Source organism: Cnephaeus nilssonii (genome assembly GCF_951640355.1).
Source record: "Cnephaeus nilssonii genome assembly, chromosome: 5".
In the NCBI taxonomy this organism is placed as follows: Eukaryota; Metazoa; Chordata; class Mammalia; order Chiroptera; family Vespertilionidae; genus Cnephaeus; species Cnephaeus nilssonii.
The window spans coordinates 70,122,581-70,142,044 of NC_137076.1; the positions used below are offsets into that span (position 1 = coordinate 70,122,581).

At 40.2% G+C, this 19,464-nt stretch overlaps 1 protein-coding gene and 1 pseudogene across 3 annotated transcripts in view; one reads left to right on the top strand and one right to left on the bottom strand.

Annotated features, from left to right (window-relative positions):
• The window catches only part of AFG2A (AFG2 AAA ATPase homolog A), a 254,821-nt gene that overhangs the window by 228,321 nt on the left and 7,036 nt on the right, over positions 1-19,464 (bottom strand). For both annotated transcript variants that reach the window (XR_013813591.1, XM_079772599.1), the window contains exons 4-9: positions 15,090-15,148; positions 13,830-14,474; positions 12,836-12,965; positions 9,933-9,989; positions 8,126-8,249; positions 5,298-5,553 (exon numbers count right to left, since the gene is read on the bottom strand). Coding sequence is in view for 1 of the 2 variants with exons in the window: in XM_079772599.1 (XP_079628725.1) it covers positions 5,298-5,553; positions 8,126-8,249; positions 9,933-9,989; positions 12,836-12,965; positions 13,830-14,474; positions 15,090-15,148 (1,271 nt within the window). In the remaining variant the exon portion in view is untranslated. The remainder of the gene's footprint in view (positions 1-5,297; positions 5,554-8,125; positions 8,250-9,932; positions 9,990-12,835; positions 12,966-13,829; positions 14,475-15,089; positions 15,149-19,464) is intronic.
• Positions 10,771-11,482, top strand: LOC307100261 (small integral membrane protein 8-like; annotated as a pseudogene). The gene is made up of 2 exons: positions 10,771-10,974; positions 11,206-11,482. The product of its transcript is annotated as a small integral membrane protein 8-like (transcript).

Sequence of the window (19,464 nt, forward strand, 5' to 3'; positions counted from 1 at the left end):
TTGTCACATTATTTCTAAGAATACTGTGGAAGAAAGCCCTGGATAAAGCTCCGAAGTTCAAGTCATTCAAACAGTACAAAAAAGAAGACAATGAGGAACAGAAAGGCCCACTGTAGCAAAGTGACCAATGAGGCCAGGCCAAGTTAGTGAGTCACTTGAGTATTCTTTGTTGTTTTCCCCTCTCCTTTTTCTAATTCTTCCTGTCCTTCTCCGTGACCCCTCAATTTCTTTCTTGTTCTCCCTTATATCCAGGGAATGTCATATTTACAATTGCATTTAGATAATGTGTACCACAACACCCTCAATTTATAAATGAAGAAAACTAAGGCTCAGAAAAGGCAAAGAATTTTCCCAAGATCACAAGCCTGATTTCAAAGGCAGTCTGTCCAACTCTCAAAACCCATTTTCTACTATACCTCCCTGACTCTCTAGAAAATCCCTTGCAAAAATATTCTAGCACAATGCTCTTAAGTTGTATTCTGTAATATAGTGAGAAAGCACCACACAACACAACATAACGCCAGCAATAATTTAAGACAATATCCACAAAACCACATATTTTTCCCACTGGACTCTTTAATTATAATACTCATCTTTTTAAAAATTACCTTATCATAACCTGATTAATTGCTAAATTAGGGGAAAATAAAAGACCAATTTAATACCTGATCATTTGAAATTATAAGCCCCATTAACAGTAGCTAATTATTTATTTACTGCTTATATATAACAAGTACAACTTTTTATCTATCTATCTATCTATCTATCTATCTATCTATCTATCTATCTATCTTCAGGTTAGAGGCCTCTCTCCTCCACATCTCTGATCCTTTCACACCTTTTCAATTAAATATAAGATTGTAAGGACTAGAATGCCATTTCCCTAAAGTTCTTGGGGTAGTAAAGTGCCCATGAAAGTAGATAGTCCTATTGACATCTGGTATGTGACTTACATTTTCACTTCTCTCTTAAAAGTCTCAGGATACAACTTAATTTCTGGACTATACTTACCTGTGAAAAAATATGGATATTTTCTGCTGTATATAAATTGATCCTTCCCTTAGTTTCATATATAAAGTAAATTTAAAAGCCTTATACCACTCTAACAAAAGTCTGTTTTATGACTTAATTACAAGCATGGGTTTAGAGTAAGATGAACTAGAGTTTAAACCCCAGCTCTACCACATACCAGCTGAGACCTCTTGTGTACATGATACTCAGATCATAGGGCTGGTGTAAGAACTGGAGAAAAGGGTGTTGTTTTCTCTTCCACACCTTCTCATGCCCTCATTCTGCCTATAGAACTCTTTTACTTTTTCTTTAAGCTTCTTTTCAGATGTCACTTTTGCTATATAACCACAGCATTTTCTTTCCCCAAAGGGAAGTCACTACCTTTCCCATAGATTTTGAGTATGTACCTCACTGTGTGTTTACAAATCTCTTCGCTTCATCAGACTGTTTATGTACCCCAGAGCTGCCTAGAGTGTGTACATAAGAAAATCAGAAACTATTTGATAAGGGATGTTGAAGAACGAATCCTTGCCTAGATGGGCAAGTCCAAAGCAAAGCCTATGTAAATACTACAGGTTCAGTTCCAGACCAACCCAATAAAGCCAGTATCTCAATAAAGCGAGCGGCAATCCCTTTGCTGGTGAAGAGGCTTGCCTTCAATTTGTAAAAAACACATCTGTGAAGTGCAAAAAAGCAAAGCACAACAAAATGAGATATGCCTTTAACCCAGACACTTCATTATTACCTAATGGAATGAAGGAAACGAAGTTATCCACTGATACATCTCCTTCTTGGTCACTAGATAATTCAGTTCCATGGTCAAACCCACCATTTCTTATAAAGCACAAGAAACTAGACAGAAAGGTTTTGTCCTAGACCAGAATGTACCAGAAGAATGTTTACATTTGCCTTGTGTCTACATAACCTGTAGTCTCCCCCTATTGTAAGTCCTTTTCATGGAAATCATAATGATCAAATAGAATAAAATAAAACTGATTTTCTCCACCAAAAGTAAGATATTGAAAAACTCCTAAGTATATCTTCCAAGTTTTCCTTTTCCACTCATTTTTCCTTCTCCAAGCTCTTTTCATACATGCAATCTGGCCAGATCAGAAGGACCAATGCACTAATGGAAGGGTCTTCAAAGCCAACTAAATTAGATTAGCTATGAATCAATGACTTAGAGGTAAAAGTAACCATATTTCTGTACTAAACCTCTAAAATAATTAAAATTCCAACTCAAAAATTCAATTTTTTCCATTACCTCAAGGGTTAAACTTTTTATTATTATTATTATTATTTTTTTTTTTTTTTAAAGCCTCACCAAGAATATGTTTCTTTTTTGTTTTTTTAATATATTTTATTGATTTTTTTTTACAGAAAGGAAGGGAAAGGGATAGAGAGTTAGAAACATCAATCAGCTGCCTCCTGCACACTCCCTACTGGGTATGTGCCTGCAACCAAGGTACATGCCCTTGACCAGAATCGAACCTGGGACCCTTGAGTCCGCAGGCCAATGCTCTATCCACTGAGCCAAACTGTTTAGGGCCAAGGATATGTTTCTTAACTGATTTTAGAGAGAGATGAAGGGAGAGAAACAGAGAGAGAGAGAGAGAGAGAGAGAGAGAGAGGTTAGAGAGAAACATCAATCGATTGCCTCCTGAATGTGGACTGAACTGGCAACCTAGGTATGTGCCCAGACTGGGGATTGAATCTGCAACATTTTGGTGTATGGGATGATGCTTCAGACAACTGAGCCACCTAGCAAGGGCAAGAGTTAAACTTTTTTAAAATATTGGATAGCTCACAAACTACAAGAAAAGAATCGACAACTGAAAAAAATTTCTCCAAAATATGGAAGGACTTAGAAACAAATGCCCATATCAGAAAAAGAAATAAATGTAAGAATATAAGATTACCGGCAAACCAGAGATGTTTTGAGATATGTGCCCAGTCTTTAAAGATTACCAAAAAATAAACACCTGCTTTCAGGAGGGAAAAAAAAAGACCAACAGATATATTTCAATAAATTCTTATTTGCCAGATCAAATATTTCAATAGCTTATTAAAAACTGCCCCAATTGGAATACCTTTTATTGGTTGAAATTACTCTGAAAAATTGCCCAAATATGAAAAGGTGTTAAGGGTTTCCAAAGTAACTATAGTTATGCCACGGTGAAGTTCTTAAAGTCAAAGAGCCAACTGAATAATACAGTAGGTCCTCGGGTTACTTTGGAGATCCGTTCCTACAGCGCAACGTAACGCGATTTTTGCCATAAGTAGGAATCCACCTACATAAGCACCTACATCACTCACATGGAGCACATACACAGCAGTAATAAAGTGAAACAGTAAAAAAATTTTAAAAGAACAATAACAATTCCTGACCTTTACTTGTGGTAAATAAATAATAAAAAACATAAAGCACATATGTACATACGTCAAAATGATGGAACTTTTTCTTTAATAAATAAATGGGAGATGGTGACGTAACCATGAAACGACGTATAACCCGAGGACTGCCTGTAATGGCCCTTAAGTTTTCAGACTTAAATATTACTTTAAATATCACTACCACATACTCTGAGGCATAGAATTCTCTAGTTTCACTAAGTACTTTTAAAGCAATTCAACAAATACAAAGCTGATCCTTTGTATTTTGATTTTTGCAGGTACCCTAATTTCCATAGCATAATGTTAATAAATACTGTCATCATTAACACTACCATTAATGCATCCGGTTACACATGTGTCTGTGTGTGTGTGTGTGTGTGTGTGTGTGTACACACTTAAGAAAAGTTTGAAAGCATATCCTATCTAATAGAAGAGTAATATGCAAAGTGACCATCACTCCAACACACAAGATGGCTGCCCCCATGCAGTCAAAGATGGCCATCCCCATGTGGACACAAGATGGCCACCACAAGATGGCCAGCAGGAGAGGGCAGTTGTGGGCAATAAGGCCAGCAGGGGAGGGCAGTTGGGAGGAACCAGGTCTGCAAGGAGGACAGTTGGGGGCAATCAGGCCGGCAGGGGAGGGCAGTTGGGAGGAACCGGGAATGCAGGGAAGGGTAGTTGGGGGGGGACCAGGCTGGCAGGGGAGGGCAGTTGGGGGGGACCAGGCCTGTAAGGGAGAGCAGTTGGGGGGGGAACAGGCCGGCAGGAGAGGGCAGTTGTGGGCAATAAGGCCAGCAGGGGAGGGCAGTTGGGAAGAACCAGGTCTGCAAGGAGGACAGTTGGGGGCAATCAGGCCGGCAGGGGAGGGCAGTTGGGGGGAACCGGGCATACAGGGAAGGGTAGTTGGGGGGGGGGACCAGGCTGGCAGGGGAGGGCAGTTGGGGGGGACCAGGCCTGTAGGGGAGAGCAGTTGGGGGGGGGAACAGGCCAGCAGGGGAGGGTAGTTGGGGGGGAACAGGCCGGCAGGGGAGGGCAGTTAGGGGAAACCAGGCTGGCATGGGAGGGCAGTTAGGGGTGACCAGGCCAGCAGGGAATGGCAGTTAGGGCCAATCGGGCTGGCAGGGGAGCAGTTTGGCGTCGATCAGCCTGGCAGGGGAGCGGTTAGGAGATGATCAGGCTCGCAGGGGAGTGGTTAGGGGATGATCAGGCTGGAAGTCAGAAGTAGTTAGTGGCAATCAGGCCAGTAGGCAGGCAAGCGGTTGGGAGTCAGCAGTCCTGAGGATTGGGCCTAAACAGGCAGTCAGACATCCCTTGAGGGGTCCCAGATTGGAGAGGGTGCAGGCTGGGCTGAGGGACACACACACCCCGTGCACGAATTTTGTGCACCAGGCCTCTAGAATACTATAATAGTGGTTATTTTTAGGAGGTACAATTAAGGGTGATTTTTCTTTACTTTTTACTAGAGGCCCGGTGCATGAAATCCATGCATGGGTTGGGTCTCTAATCCATGCATGGCCAGCGATCAGGGCCAATCAGGTTCCCTGCCTTCCTGCCTCCTTGCCTCCTCCTTCCCTCACTCCCTTAGTACCCTGCCACCACTGCTGGTCGCCTGCCATGTTCCGTGCCACCCACTGGTTGTCAGCACACTTCATAGCAAGCGATCGAACTCCCTTTTTCCTGGTCAAACTCCTGAGGGGAAACTTTGCATATTAGCCTTTTATACAGATAGTTTCGTGAATTATCTAGGTATTTTTTCAATAAATATATATTTTTTGATTAGGAAAAAACCTATTTTCATTAAGAAATGAGATATAAATGATCAGTATGCAAATAAACCAGAGTTATTAAATCCAACAACACAAACTAACCATATAGCAAATCAATCTCACCTGATTCATTACACAAGGCTTTCAAGTCTGCTCCAACGTATCCATGAGCACTGTTTGCCAACTGTAGCAGCTCGGTTTCAGTGAGTACATGCGGTACCTTTCGAAGCAGTTTCCGAAGGATATCTAGCCGGTCCTGAGCATTAGGAACTCCAATCTCAATCTCTTTATCAAATCGTCCAGGTCGGCGGAGTGCAGCATCCAAAGCATGAGGACGATTTGTGGCCCCAATAACTAATACCTGTCCTTCACTTCCTTCCTAATAAAATAAAATAAGAACAAACTAATTATTCTTCTACAAGTAAAATACACTCACACACTATATAGGCAAAGATGGATGGATCCAACTGTCCAGGCTGCTAAGTACTATCCCTTACACTTTTATTATTCATCCTACATTTTCCAAAGCTTAGCCTAAATGATCCCTCACCTAGTTTTCCAATACTTACCATTCATCTATCACAAGTATGTCTCTCCCACATCTAGCATCTTACCCACACTGTTCCTATGAATAATAACATATAAAACACCCTATCATATAGTTATTTTAATTTAAATATTTTAATTGCCCTTTTCCCCTACTTGAAAGCAAAGATTATGGCCTACAGATTATTCAAATAGTAGAGATCTTTTATAGTTGTCAAAGAGATAGTCTTCACAAATGGACTCTTTTTTAAATTCCTAAAAACATAGACAGCAATATAACCAACACCAGAGTACCAGCCACCTTGAAAATGTATGTACTTTAACTCTCTGAGAATCTACACTAATAAAAGAGAAACATGCAAAATTGACCGTACCTTCGTGATGCCCACCAGCCAATCGGGAGTGAGTATGCAAATTAACCCAACAAAAATGGTGGGTTAATTTGCATATGCAGTTGCCGAGCAGCCGGGGGCGGGGCAGGTCGCTTGTGTCGTCACCGTGGTGACGATGCAGGCATTCTGTATCGCCCCAGCAGCTCCGGGCCTCTGGGCAGCGTGGGAAGGCAGAAAGGTGGCTCCGGGCCAGAGCGAAGCCGGTGCCAGCAGCCTGGGGAAGGAAGGCCCATTCTTGCACAAATCTTTGTGCATCGGGCCTCTAGTGAAATTATAAAGAACTACGATCATGGCCCTAGCCAGGTGGCTAAGTTGGTTGGAACGTTGTCCCATTCACCAAAAGGTTGTGTGTTCTATTCCCAGTCAGGGCACGTACCTAGGCTGCAGGTTCGATCCCCAGTCGGGTGATATATAGGAGGTAACCCATAGATGATTCTCTCACATTGATGTTTCTCTCTCTCTCTCTCTCTCTCTCTCTCTCTCCCCCCCCCCTTTCTCTCTAAAATCAATAAAAGCATATCGAGTGAGGATTTAAAAAAAAAAAAAAAAAAGATCTATGATCATGATCAGCCACCTACAGAAAGTATCCAACATTCTATTCAGGAGACCCAAGTGTAACCTCACAGAAACAAATTTAACTGAAATATGATTCAAACCTAATCAATTACACTGGATGTGCCAACAGAAAATAGTTTATAATGAATCCACAAATTGTGAATTTAGAAGACAAAAATATAGGCCCTTAAACATCTATGTCACATGCTTCCATTCCTACCCAAAGGCAAGAACACCAATCCACAGCAGGCCTGTCCCACGGCAGAAGAAAAGGCAGCTGTGACTCAGTAATTAAGATACTCCAACACAGTCTTTCATCTGACTTCTTACTCACCAAGAATTCTAATTATAATACAGCTCTCCATATATATATATATACCTTTTGGGTGAAAAAAGAGTCATCCATAAAGCTGGTACTTGGTCAGCTTAATAATTATATTTCTTATTATAAACAAACTAGTACCCCAGTTTATACATCAGTCTTATGAGTGTTGTTATTGTAGGTTGTCAGTCCTCACAACCCATCTCCGAAATACTAACATTGTATTCTCCAGCTTTATAAACTGAGAACCAAACCTGAGTGAGACAAGATGATCACATTTAGGTGCTTCCCCAAGACTGAGACCAGGTGGTCATCTAGCCTCCCCCAGATAGCAACCCTTCCCTTGTGTCACTCTTAAAATTATAACACATTGTTAGCAAATAATAGACTTAATACTAAACCTTCACGTTATTTTTGCATGTTCAATTTCTACCTATAGGAAGTAAAAACTAAAAAGTTCTAATAGTCCAATTTTTAAAATGCAAAAGGAGAACCTGGAATTACATACTTTTAAGAATTTCTTTAGGTTCTAAAAAATAAGTTCTGCATAAGTGTATTCTTCTGGTAAATGACTGTCAGGATTATGTATATGCCGTCAGAGTGATAACAAGGTAAATTCCTTTTAAATGTTGCACAATACATTACTCTCACTTCACTTTCACTTGCCCCCAAAGAATCAATTTATACATGGGTATATAACACTTACTCATGAAATTTCTTTATAAATTCTCCTAAAATTTAACCTTTTGCACTCGGATGTCGAGTGTGACTTGACACGGTTAGCATCGGTAGCAGCTCGAGAAAAAAGCGAGTGCAAAGGGTTAACCACTAAATCTTTCTTATGATTTTTGTTTCAGGTTTTTAAGTTAATAACGTTTATTACAGAAGAAATCCATTGTTTATATTATTTTACATGCTAGAAAAAATGCCAGGTTATACTATCCCAGCAGTTACTAAGAAATCTGCCAAAGAAAATTATATTATGGTCCTTTCTTCTAGTGTTTATAGCTAATATTTTTCTCTTACTCTAGAATACCCCACAATTCAAGAATTTGATAGTTTTGGCTACTATATATACACAAATGATTAAAAATCGACCCCTTTCTACACAGAATCAATACTGGTGCTATACTTACTGAACCAATACCATCCATCAGTGTTAGCAGTGAAGCTACAACTCTTTTTTCCACTTCATTCTGAGCCCCTTCTCTTTTTGGGCAAAGTGCATCCAGCTCATCAATAAAAATAATTGATGGATGCCTAAAAGCAAACAAATAAAATGAATTAGCTAATATACATTTAATTTTTAAATTTGACATGTGGCATGTCACATTTAGGATTTAGTTAATATTAAAGACAAAGGCAACAGGTTGTTAAACTGAAAAACCTTAGATGAATTCTAGCCCAAATTATTAACTCACCAAAATTACATTCTAGTGGATCTGCCCTCAATTAAAAGAGCACTGAGAACACTCTACTGCTCATGAGATGAGTCTACGCCTAGGCAGAACTTGCCCACTAATGCCTACTGCATTGTTATGCCTCGATTCAGAAGCAGAGGCTAGAGATGTTGTCCCTGGGAACAGGATTAATGTCCAAGGGAGCAAAATTAGAAATGCTGTCTGTTACTTTACCTATTAAAAAAAAATTACTTTCACCCTGGCTGGTTTTGCTTAGTGGATAGTGTCAGCCTGCAGACTGAAGGGTCCTGGGTTCGATTCCAGTCAAGGGTAGGTACTTGGGTTGCAGGCTCGAGAGGCAATCAATGGATGTATCTCTCTCAAATGATATCAAATAGCACTGTCTTGTTTCTCTCTCTGTCTCTCCCCCTCCCTTCCACTCTCTCTAAAAAAAAAATCAATGGAAAAATATCCTCAGGTGAGGATTAACAAAAATAAATAAATAAATAAATAAATAAATAAATAAATAAATAAATAACTTTCATGATAGTCAATGTTCCTATAAAAAGATGTGAATTCTCTCATAAGAGGAAACCTCAACTGCCAGGAACATAACAATGGCAACAAGAATATACTAAACAATAAGGTATGCCCTGGTTCTCAAACCTTTAGTATTAGGACCACAGACTACTTATTTCATCTACTATAACTAGGCAAAAAATACTTTAAAAATGCAAGTTCTTTCGATAAGAGAGCAATTATTATGGTAAGTTAAATGCCAAAAAAATTGATAGAGCATAGCCATATTATAAATAATATTATATTAGACCAAGTTATAGACCATGCCCTAATGCTCCTTGTAACATAACATGGTAGACTAATTTGAGGAACAGTATTCAGTAAGAATTATTGTTAAAGAGCAAAACACTTGTCCCTTTGAATCAAAGTATAACAAAACAAAGTTTTGAACATAAAGAGCTATTATTATACAATCTACTAAGGGAACTATATATACTGACTATACCTAAGTACCCAAAAGAAAATCATAAATTTCTATCAAGAAGTCACATGATATGAAATAACAATGTCTTAATTCTTTTCTCTTATGTATTTTTTTTTAAATTGAGATATAATTAACATATAACATTATATTAGTTCCAGGTATACAACATAATTTAATATTTGTTATTTTGTGCAATGATCATAAGTCTAGTCATCATGACATCTGTTGCCATGTATAGCTACAGCACTTTTTTTCTTGTGATGAGATCGTTTAAGAGCTACTCACTTTACAATTTTCAAACATGAAATGGTTATATTAACTATAGTCACCATCCTATACATCACATCCCCATGACTTCTTTAATAACTGGAAGTTATTAGATAGAAATAGATGAGATAAAATGTCATTAGATTTACAACCTATTTCTAGTGCTACCACTACTAGTTTGGTACTATTCTTTCATGCTTAGTATAAAGTGTTGGCATCTCTACTTTAACACAGCCTTAACTACTAAATTCAAACATGAAAAATATAGAATACCGCAGAGTGGCTTCAGCAAATATCTGACGTAACCTTGCTTCAGTTTCCCCATAGAATCTGTAACAAATAAAATACATTTAAGGAACAACTCTCAAACTTTCCAAATATTTCCAGAATACTTAAAATTAACTTTCCAAAATTATTTTCCAAACTTAGTTTGTATATAAATTAAAAAAGAAATCTAAAACATTTCAACAACCTGCATTGCCACCATCTGTCCATCATCCAGATATCATTGCTGACATGTACACATAAGGAACTATTTGACATTGAAACTGGGTCTCAGAACTGTTGGACATTGAAATTGGGACTCAAACATTTTTTGTTATTATATGTTTATTTCTAGTCTGCAGTTGCAAGATTTTTTAAAGAAAAGAAATGGGGAAAAAAATAGATATAGAGGTAAAGAACCATTGAACAGACTGTCAAACTACAGCGGGAAGGCAGGGGAGGTTGAGCGGGGGGGGGGGGGGGGGGGGGCTGTAAGAGATCAACCGAAGGACTTGTATGCATGCATATAAACATAACCAATGGATACAAGACAAGACACTGGGGGCGGGGGGGCAGGTGAAGGCATATGCTGGGGGGTAGGGGAGGCTGGGGGGAGGTCAAGGGGGGGAAAAAGGAGACGTATGTACTACTATTTGTAATACTTCAAACAATAAAAAGACTCATAAAGCTAATAACTGATGAAGTGAGAATTCAAAAATAAATAAATAAAACATTTCAACATGTGAAACATCCAGACAGAATATAAGCAACCATTATTTTTTTTTAAATTTAAGCAACCATTTTTTAAAAACCACATTAAGCAGAGCATCTCGGGCACTGAGAGGAGATGACCTTGCAGCAGGTAACAAAATCATCATTAGCCAAGATGTCTCAGCACCTGAGCCTCCAACCTTTAAAAAGGAACCACCCAAAGAGAAAGACTTTGGAAATGCAGGGCTCAGAGGGGTCCACACAACAACCTTATTTCGAGCTGTGAATCCAGAGCTCTTCAATAAACCTAAAAAACCTGCACAGCCAGTATGGCTCAGAGGTTGAGCATCAACCTATGAACCAGGAGGTCAAGGTTCAATTCCCCCATCAGGACACATGCCCTGGTTGTGGGCTCAACCCCAGTGTGGAGTATGTAGGAGACAGCCAAGTAACGATTGATTCTCTCTCATCATTGATATTTCTCTTTATCCTTCTCCCTTCCTCTCTATAATCAATAAAAATATATCAAAAACAAGACACAAAAAATCTGTAATGGCTTTCGGATTGACAGCCCTTTCACTTTGTGTGGCTTGTATTGATTATCTACATGTAACATAAGAGAATAAAAAAGGCCTCTATGAAGCTATTGATAGTGAGGGACACAGTTATACGAAGAGAAAAACATCTAAATCGGATTAATAGTGCCGGTTACTCTACATGGAGCTATAATCAAGGGTTCTGAAATCATCAAGTGATAGACTCTATAAATGCACGCCATGTTCCTTGTTTTAGAATATGGTAAAAACAAGATAGCAGTTGCAACCAGATTAGTATAGTTAATTTGGTCCTTTCAGAATTGTAGCCATTATCTCATTCTTTTTCAACAGAAAGCTTCTGAACATATTTTATTAAATCCTCTTATAAAAGTGCTATGAGAATGGAAGTCATTTTTGTTAATTATTAAGTTCTATATAATAAAAGTACCCAGTGTTGTTAAATTCACATAGTATTTTTAATATTTTAAGGTGAATTGTGAGGGTTTAGTTTTCTTTTGCTGTTTGCAAAGGCAATGTTTATTTTCTACCTGGCATAGAACCTATATCTGTAAAGAAAAAGAAATAATTATTGCAAAGTGTGCAGTCAACACTAAAGATAAATAGTTTTTAGAGTCACAGATGATTCATATATTTTGGTTTTTCATTTCAGCTAATTTTGGTCCAGAATTTTAATTGAAAAGATACTCCCACTTACCTACTAAAACAAAGATTAAATGAAGGAATAATCCAAAGTAAGTGTAGTATTTCTTTAAAAAAATAAGTGCGTTATATTGAGGTCTGATGTTTTTACTTGACTATAATTATTACCTATTTTAGTTTTTGTAAACTAATGCTACAGTAATATGATAAACATAAGACTAAATGTTAGTTATTTAAAAACCAGAATTATTCAATGAATAAGGTCACCTTACTGTCCTGGGTTTACCTGATATAATGTCAACCTTTCTGACGAGGATTCTGGACCTGTTTCATTTCTAGACATTTACCCCATTCTTCAAAACATTATAATTGGAGCTCAGTAATAAATCTTATCTCTGAAATTGTTTCATTTATTATTACCAATAATAACAACAGCATAGGCAGAGTTTATCATCATAATGTAAGTTTTTAATTTCTAATACTTTATTGTGGTTTTGCAAGATACATAAAAATGCAATTATGTCTGATTTGTAGATATTAAAGAGCTCAGCTAATACAGTAATCTACATGCAACTAAATTAAATCTTTACTATTGAGCCCTAAAAAAAGAATTTAAGAAGTATCCTCCTATATAATAAAAGGGTATTATGCAAATCGACCAAAAGGCAGAATGACCAGTCGCTATGAGGCGCACTGACCACCAGAGGGCAGACGCTCAACACAGGAGCTGTCCCCTGGTGGTCAGTGCACTCCCACAGGGGGAGCGCCGCGCCGGGCTGACAGCTGGCAAGAACAGAGCACAGCGGCAGTGGCGGAAACCTCTCCCGCCTCCGTGGCAGCACTAAGGATGTCCAACTGACGGCTTAGACCCGATCCCCTGCGAAAGGGCGCAGGCCGGGTTGAGAGACCCCCCCCACCCCACCCCCACCCCCAAGTGTACGAATGTCATGCACTGGGCCTCTAGTATTTAATAATATTGTTTATTCTATTAAATTATGCACCTACTTGCTTATAATTTCAGGACCATTTATTACAGAGACATAGGCTCCAACTTCATTAGCAATAGCCCTGGCAATCATTGTCTTTCCAGTACCTGGAGGGCCATACAATAACACTCCTCTAGGGGGAGGAATTCCTAGAAGAAAAAGAAGAGAATACTGGATTCAGCATTACTAGGTTTCTTGTAAGTGTTGTCATATGACTTAAAACATGAGTTAAAAGTATAAATTTACCTTGCATCACAAACTAAAGTAAGAGTCAGATTTCCTTATTCTTCCCAGGAAGACGTATAACTAGCCCAAACACTGATCTCCAGGAATGACTGTTTCTCTCTCTATAGATCCAACCAGTCCAGGCACTTTGGTGAAAAACTGGCTGGACACTGTTGTCATGCCCCATTCCACATTATCAAAACAAAGTCCAGACAACAAAAAGCTCATAAAGCAAGCCACCAATCCCAATTTTCAGCATATATGCATTTCTAAGAAAATGTCAATCCAAGGGTTCATTTTATATACATATAAAGGTTCATAAAAGAGGAAAAAGCAGAGAAAGAGATGGTTTGCACCAAATACATGCAGAGAATTGGGCAATAACCACACAGAGGAAGCCTTGAGTTTCCTAGGAACCAAGTCAATGCAGATATCTGCACACAGCTACATTTCCTGAGAAGTTTTACCCAGCATATCTGAATGTTTGGCTTATTTATTTACTCATTACAGCTGATCTAACCTGACAAGAAACTTATTCTAGATACAATATAAACAACTGTGAAAGTATGCAATTAAAAGAGGCAAGGCTACAACTAACTCATTACAACCTAAGAACATCTCACTTAACTGGCATCTCCCAAAGCAACTCACCACCTCCTACCATACCTACCGCTCAGGAAAGAAAAATAGGAAAAGAGGGTGAGCAATTATTAGATAAGTGGAATGAGCTAACTGCTTTTGAGTTTGAATTGAATAGTTTTGGGTACAATACACTGAAGAAATCATACCATAACTCTTGAATAGTTCAAGCTGCTTGAGAGGAAGTTCAATTATTTCTCTAATTGCTTTTAGCTGACCATTTAAGCCTCCTATCATGTCGTAAGTTACTTTGAATTGGTTGTCTTGCTCTTTTGAATTTATACCAATTTTTGTAAAATTGACTCTCGTTGTTGAGGAAATGAAGTAGAATGTATCAGTGTTGCACTTTGCTCCCAGATTGGCTGGCTTTAGGAATCTCTCTTCATTGATAAGGTATTCGTTTCCTCCTCTGGCAGACGAAAAGCTACATTCAAGACCTGTGACTTCCTCTAGCCCAAGCCCACTGCTGCCACCAGGACTCTGTGTGACATTTGACAAACTGTCGCCAGTTTTATTTATCTTTCTGTCATCTACTGGTTTGCAGGGAGTACTGCTTGATGGTGGGACCCGAGGCTCTTCCAGATCCAACTGGCTTAGTTGTAAGGACATATCCAGGGTACTGGCTTCTATGCTGGACCGTTTAGAGGCCATTCCCTGAGCACTGGTATCAGGGTCACTCTGAAGCCTTCTCAGTATCATGCCATCTGCCCCTTTCACTCGCAACACTTGCAACTTGCATGGTCGTCCATAGAATGTAATGTATAGAAAGTTGCCTGGTAAAACAATCTTGCCATCTAGAAAACAATTTATTGAAAATATATTTATGTTAGCACAAGTTTTCACCCATTTAATGTTTAAATAGCATTTGTTTTATCTATTAACAAATCTACATGACTAAAAAGACTAAATCAAAGAAGGCAGTATTAATAAAAGAACTGCCATGAAAAATAAAAGCCCTAATATTCCCCTAACAAGGGAGCACTATCTGGAGATCAAAGAAAAACAAGATGATTCTCTGAAGTGGGGAAGATTCTATCAACTACATTAACAAATAGCCAGGCAGTCTATATTTGATAATAAACTAACCTAAAATGGCACACTTAAACCAACACACCAATATAACATTTCTCACTGGAGAGAGCAAGAGCTCAAGGATTCAAAGTCTCAGTTCTCCCACTGACTTTGTCCAGACATGCTGAATATTCTCTCTGTTGCTGAACTGCCAATCAATTAATTGGGGAAAAGAATCCTACACCCCTATCTTAATAAGACATTAATTCATTGAGGAGAAAAGTCTCTATGCCATTTTGAAGAAAACTATCAAGTAGACAACACCTCAAAGACACATTACAGTATATGCTGCTGCCTTGCTTCTTAAAATTTAAAAAAATATTTAAAATATGTCTCACCTAGTTTTCTCAGAAGACAACCAGCCAATTGTTCTTCATTAATATCCACATTTTTGTCACTGTAAAGGTTTGGGGTGAGTAAAATAGAAATAAACATTAAGTACACCAGAAACTTAAATGTAATATAACACATACAAAGTTGTAATACAGACCTAAGGAAAAGCATAATTAGTTTACAACCTGGAAATGATTTACACAATTTTGGAATGACTTACAAATTGCAGATGGTTCTTATAGCCATGAAAATCTCATTTGTAGTCTGATGTCCTATTGGCATAAATCAATGTTCTTCAAATATAGGGTACTACCTGCTAGTGGATCATAATCATTTCAGTCAATCCTACCCAGCACTTTAATAGAATACAAATGTCAGAATATATCAAACATAAAAAGGGTAAATATTGCTTTGTAAGACATTATTACACACAAACATCTATATACTTGTTGTATACAAGTATATGTGTGCATATGTGCACTCTATGTATATATACGATAGATGTGTATATACAATGAACCACAATGAAAAATGTTTATTCTTCGTCAGTCAGAAACATTAGAAAAATGCTAACTTTAATTAATTAATCCCTTACCAAACTTGCCTACCTTGGTGAAGGGCTTTTATTAATAGCTTACTTTATTCCCTTTGTATAATTTATAAATTATCTTCCAGGAAAAATAAACCCTATATTGTACTTTATCTAAAGAGGTAGAAATAAGAAAAAGGAGAGTGGTACAATGGAAGTTTATTCTAGAGAATGGGCATGCCTAAGAAAAATGGGAACCCTTTTTTGACTGATAACTATGTCTGCCAGGAAGGACACTGAGTACAGGAAGCAGGCAACCCTAAAAATCATGGCACTTGTACAGAACCATGTCCTTGGAGAACATGTGCATTTTTCCTTCTCCTCCATTTGTAAGCAGCCCACGTGGCCTTCGGTTGTGAGCTCTGCCAGACATCAGTGGAAGGGGATGTTCGAGCTCAGTGAAAGCTGTTTTAGCAGGCCTATCCGTGCGAGAGCTAAGCCATGTCCTTGACTTTCTCAGTAACAAAACCAATACAGTTGATCTTCATAATATGCAGTTTCCATATGTGCAAATTCACCTACTTGCTACAATTTATTTGTAACCCCAAAACCAGTACTAGCAGAGCATTCCCAGTCATTCATGGATGTGCGTAAGGTAGGCGAAAAATCTGAATCACACAACACCTTCTTCTTTCAACTCTCATCACAGATGACCAGAGGATGGCAACTGGAGATGATGGGGGACAGTGTAATGTAGAGTGAAAGTTCCAGCTCTGGGACCTCACTCTGGCAGCTGTTAGTGACATGGCCTCACTTCTGAACTAACGCTTCTCTTTTGTAAAATGAAGAAATAGGATATAACAGAATGAGCTGTTTTAAGGATTTAACATTATAATCTATCTAAAATATACATATTTGCATATTTATATCTATATATGTTAAATACATACATATATATACTCCAAGGAGCAATGGTTCAATATTTGCTAATTCAGTTTTGGGGACAACTTTGTAGGACACAATACCACAAATAATGAGAATTGACTGTGTGTTCATGTGAGAAAGAGAAATACAAGTAGAAAATTTAATGAATCAAATTATATCTAACAAACGAGTAATATGCAAATTGACTGTAACTGCTACACCCACAAGCCACGCCCACCAGCCAATCAAGTGTAAGTATGCAAATTAACCCAACCAATATGGCTGCAGCCACAGAGAGAGCAGGAGGCTTGGGTTTCCCCAGCAATGGAGGAAGCCAAGCTTTCCGCCTGCCCTGGCCGGCCCAGGCCCGCGCTCAAGGCTACAAAGTTTCAATTATAGAAGATAAATAAATCTCAACAAAAATGGCGGCAGCCACAGAGCTGGAGAGAGCAGGAGGCTTGAGTTGCCCCGGCGATGGAGGAAGCCAAGCTTCCGCAGCCCTGGCCTGCCTTGGCCTCCGCTCAAGGCTACGAAGTTTCAATTATAGAACATAAATAAATCCCAACAAAAATGGCTGTGTCCACGGAGCAAGCAGGAGGCTTGGCTCCACTCAAGGCTACAAAGTTTCAATTATCCTACATAATAAAAAGGTAATATGTAAATTACCATCACTCCGCTATGCCCACGATTGGGCCAGCAGGAGGAGCAGGGGGCGGGACTCGGGGCTCGGGGTGGCCGGGGTAGTGATTGGGCCGGCAGGACGCTGAGCTCACGCCGCCAGTGGCGGCGCGAGCTCAGCATCTGCGCCATGGCTGTGCTGCGGCACAGAAGGGGCCTCTGGTACAGCGAGACGGGCATTTGGAGGCTCCAGCTGATGAGGCACGGGTGGGCGGGCGGCGGCTCCCGGGGGAGGAGTCTGGCGGCAGTTGGGCCGCAGGAGCACGCGGCAGTGTCCACAGAGGAAGCAGGTTTCCACGCGGGCCGGCCGAGGGAGGGCTCATGAGGGAGCCGGAAGGCAGAGGAGGCAGCCCCAGCCTTCCTGGGCAGGAGGCAAAGGCAAGACCCCGGCCTGGGCTCTGGCTGCTGGAGGACCACGCCCCCGCCCTGCCTCGCCCTAGGGGCCCAGGGACTTCAGAGTTGCCGCCCACACCGGTCCCGACCAGCAGACAGACAGCCTACACATGCATGATTAAATCATGCACTGGGCCTCTAGTAGAAGATAAATAAATCCCAGATACCAGGGCCTCCGCTTGGGTCGCCGGGGGGGTGTGGCCGGCCTGCAAACCACCACAGGCCCTTCACCCAGGCTCCCCCACACCCCAAGGGAACCCCCACCCTGATCCAGGACACCCTTCAGGGCAAACCAGCCGGCCCCCACCCATGCACCAGGCCTCTATCCTATCTAATAAAAGAATAATATGCAAACTAACCGTCACTCCAACACACAAGATGGCTGCCCCCATGTGGTCAAAGATGACTGCCCCCATATGGACACAAGATGGCCGCCACAAGATGGCCAGCAGGGGAGGGCAGTTGGGCAGGACCAGGTCTGCAAGGGAGGGCAGTTGGGGACAATCAAGCCTGCAGGGGAGGGCAGTTAGGGGTGACCAGGCTGGCAGAGGAGGGACATTGGGGGCGACCGGGCCTGCAGGGAAAGGCAGTTGTGGGGGGAACCCAGGCCTGCATGGGAGAGCAGTTGGGGGGGACCAGGCCTGCAGGGGAGGGCAGTTAGGGGTGACTAGGCCTGCAGGGGAGGTCAGTTAGGGGCAAACAGGCTGGCAGGGGAGGGCAGTTAGGCATCAATCAGGCTGGCAGGGGAGTGGTTAGGGGCAATCAGGAAGGCAGGCAGGCGAGCAGTTGGAAGCCGGCAGTCCTGGATTGTGAGAGGGATGTCCGACTGCCCGTTTAGGCCCGATCCTAGCTGGATAGAGCCTAAACGGGCAGTCGGACATCCCTCGAGGGGTCCCAGATTGGAGAGGGTGCAGGCTGGGCTGAGGGACACCCCCCCCCCGCGCGCCCCACCCCCACCCCCCACACGAATGTCATGCACCGGGCCTCTAGTATATATATAAACTGAAGAGGAAATTATATGTATCCATAAATGCTTAAATTTACTAGTTAATAGAACTCTGAACCTAGTTATACTTAAATCGTCTCTATTTATTAAAGTCTGAATAAGAGATATTTATATAATATATATAAGAACAGCAAAAACAACCAATTTTGCTTTTAAGAATGAATAGGTGCAAATAAAATCATTTCCACTAGAAGGAGCTCTAAACTTACTATTGAAATGTTTTAGATATAGCACAATTGAAGGATTTAAGCAGCAGATTAAAATTAATGATTTTTCTTACTGAAAATTTTCTTGTCTATGCTCTTCTTGCTGCCACATTTAAAACAAAATATTTTTTTAATAAAAAGTTTAAAACCTAGCTTCCATGGAAAACCTTTACATTCCCTCCATAGCAGGAAATCATTATCACCTAAGAGTGCTATGCCCTCAAGAGTGATCATCAAAACTCCAGTCAAATGAGTGCTGTGCCTGCAGCCCTGTTTGAAGTCAGTCTGGAGAAGAATCCTGTGCAATCTGAGCAGTAGCACTAACCAACCCACACAAGAACGGGCAAGTTCCTGCCTTGTCACTGAGCCCATCTCCTCATCTGTGAAAGGGGTAGGTAAAGATACCTTGCAGGATGTTTAGAGGATTAAATGAAAAGAAAAAGGAAATATGTGTGTCTGCACATGTGTGTGCTAGTACACAACTGGTGCTCAACACATGTTGTATTTCTTTTCCTTTCTGCTTTTCATCATTTGTTAAATGTTTGTTAAGTGCTTTGAAAACATTTTCCTGTTTTTAAAGGAAAAAATATGCCAAAGCTCAAGCTTGGCATCTATAAAATTAGCAAAAGAGAGGAAAATATTTT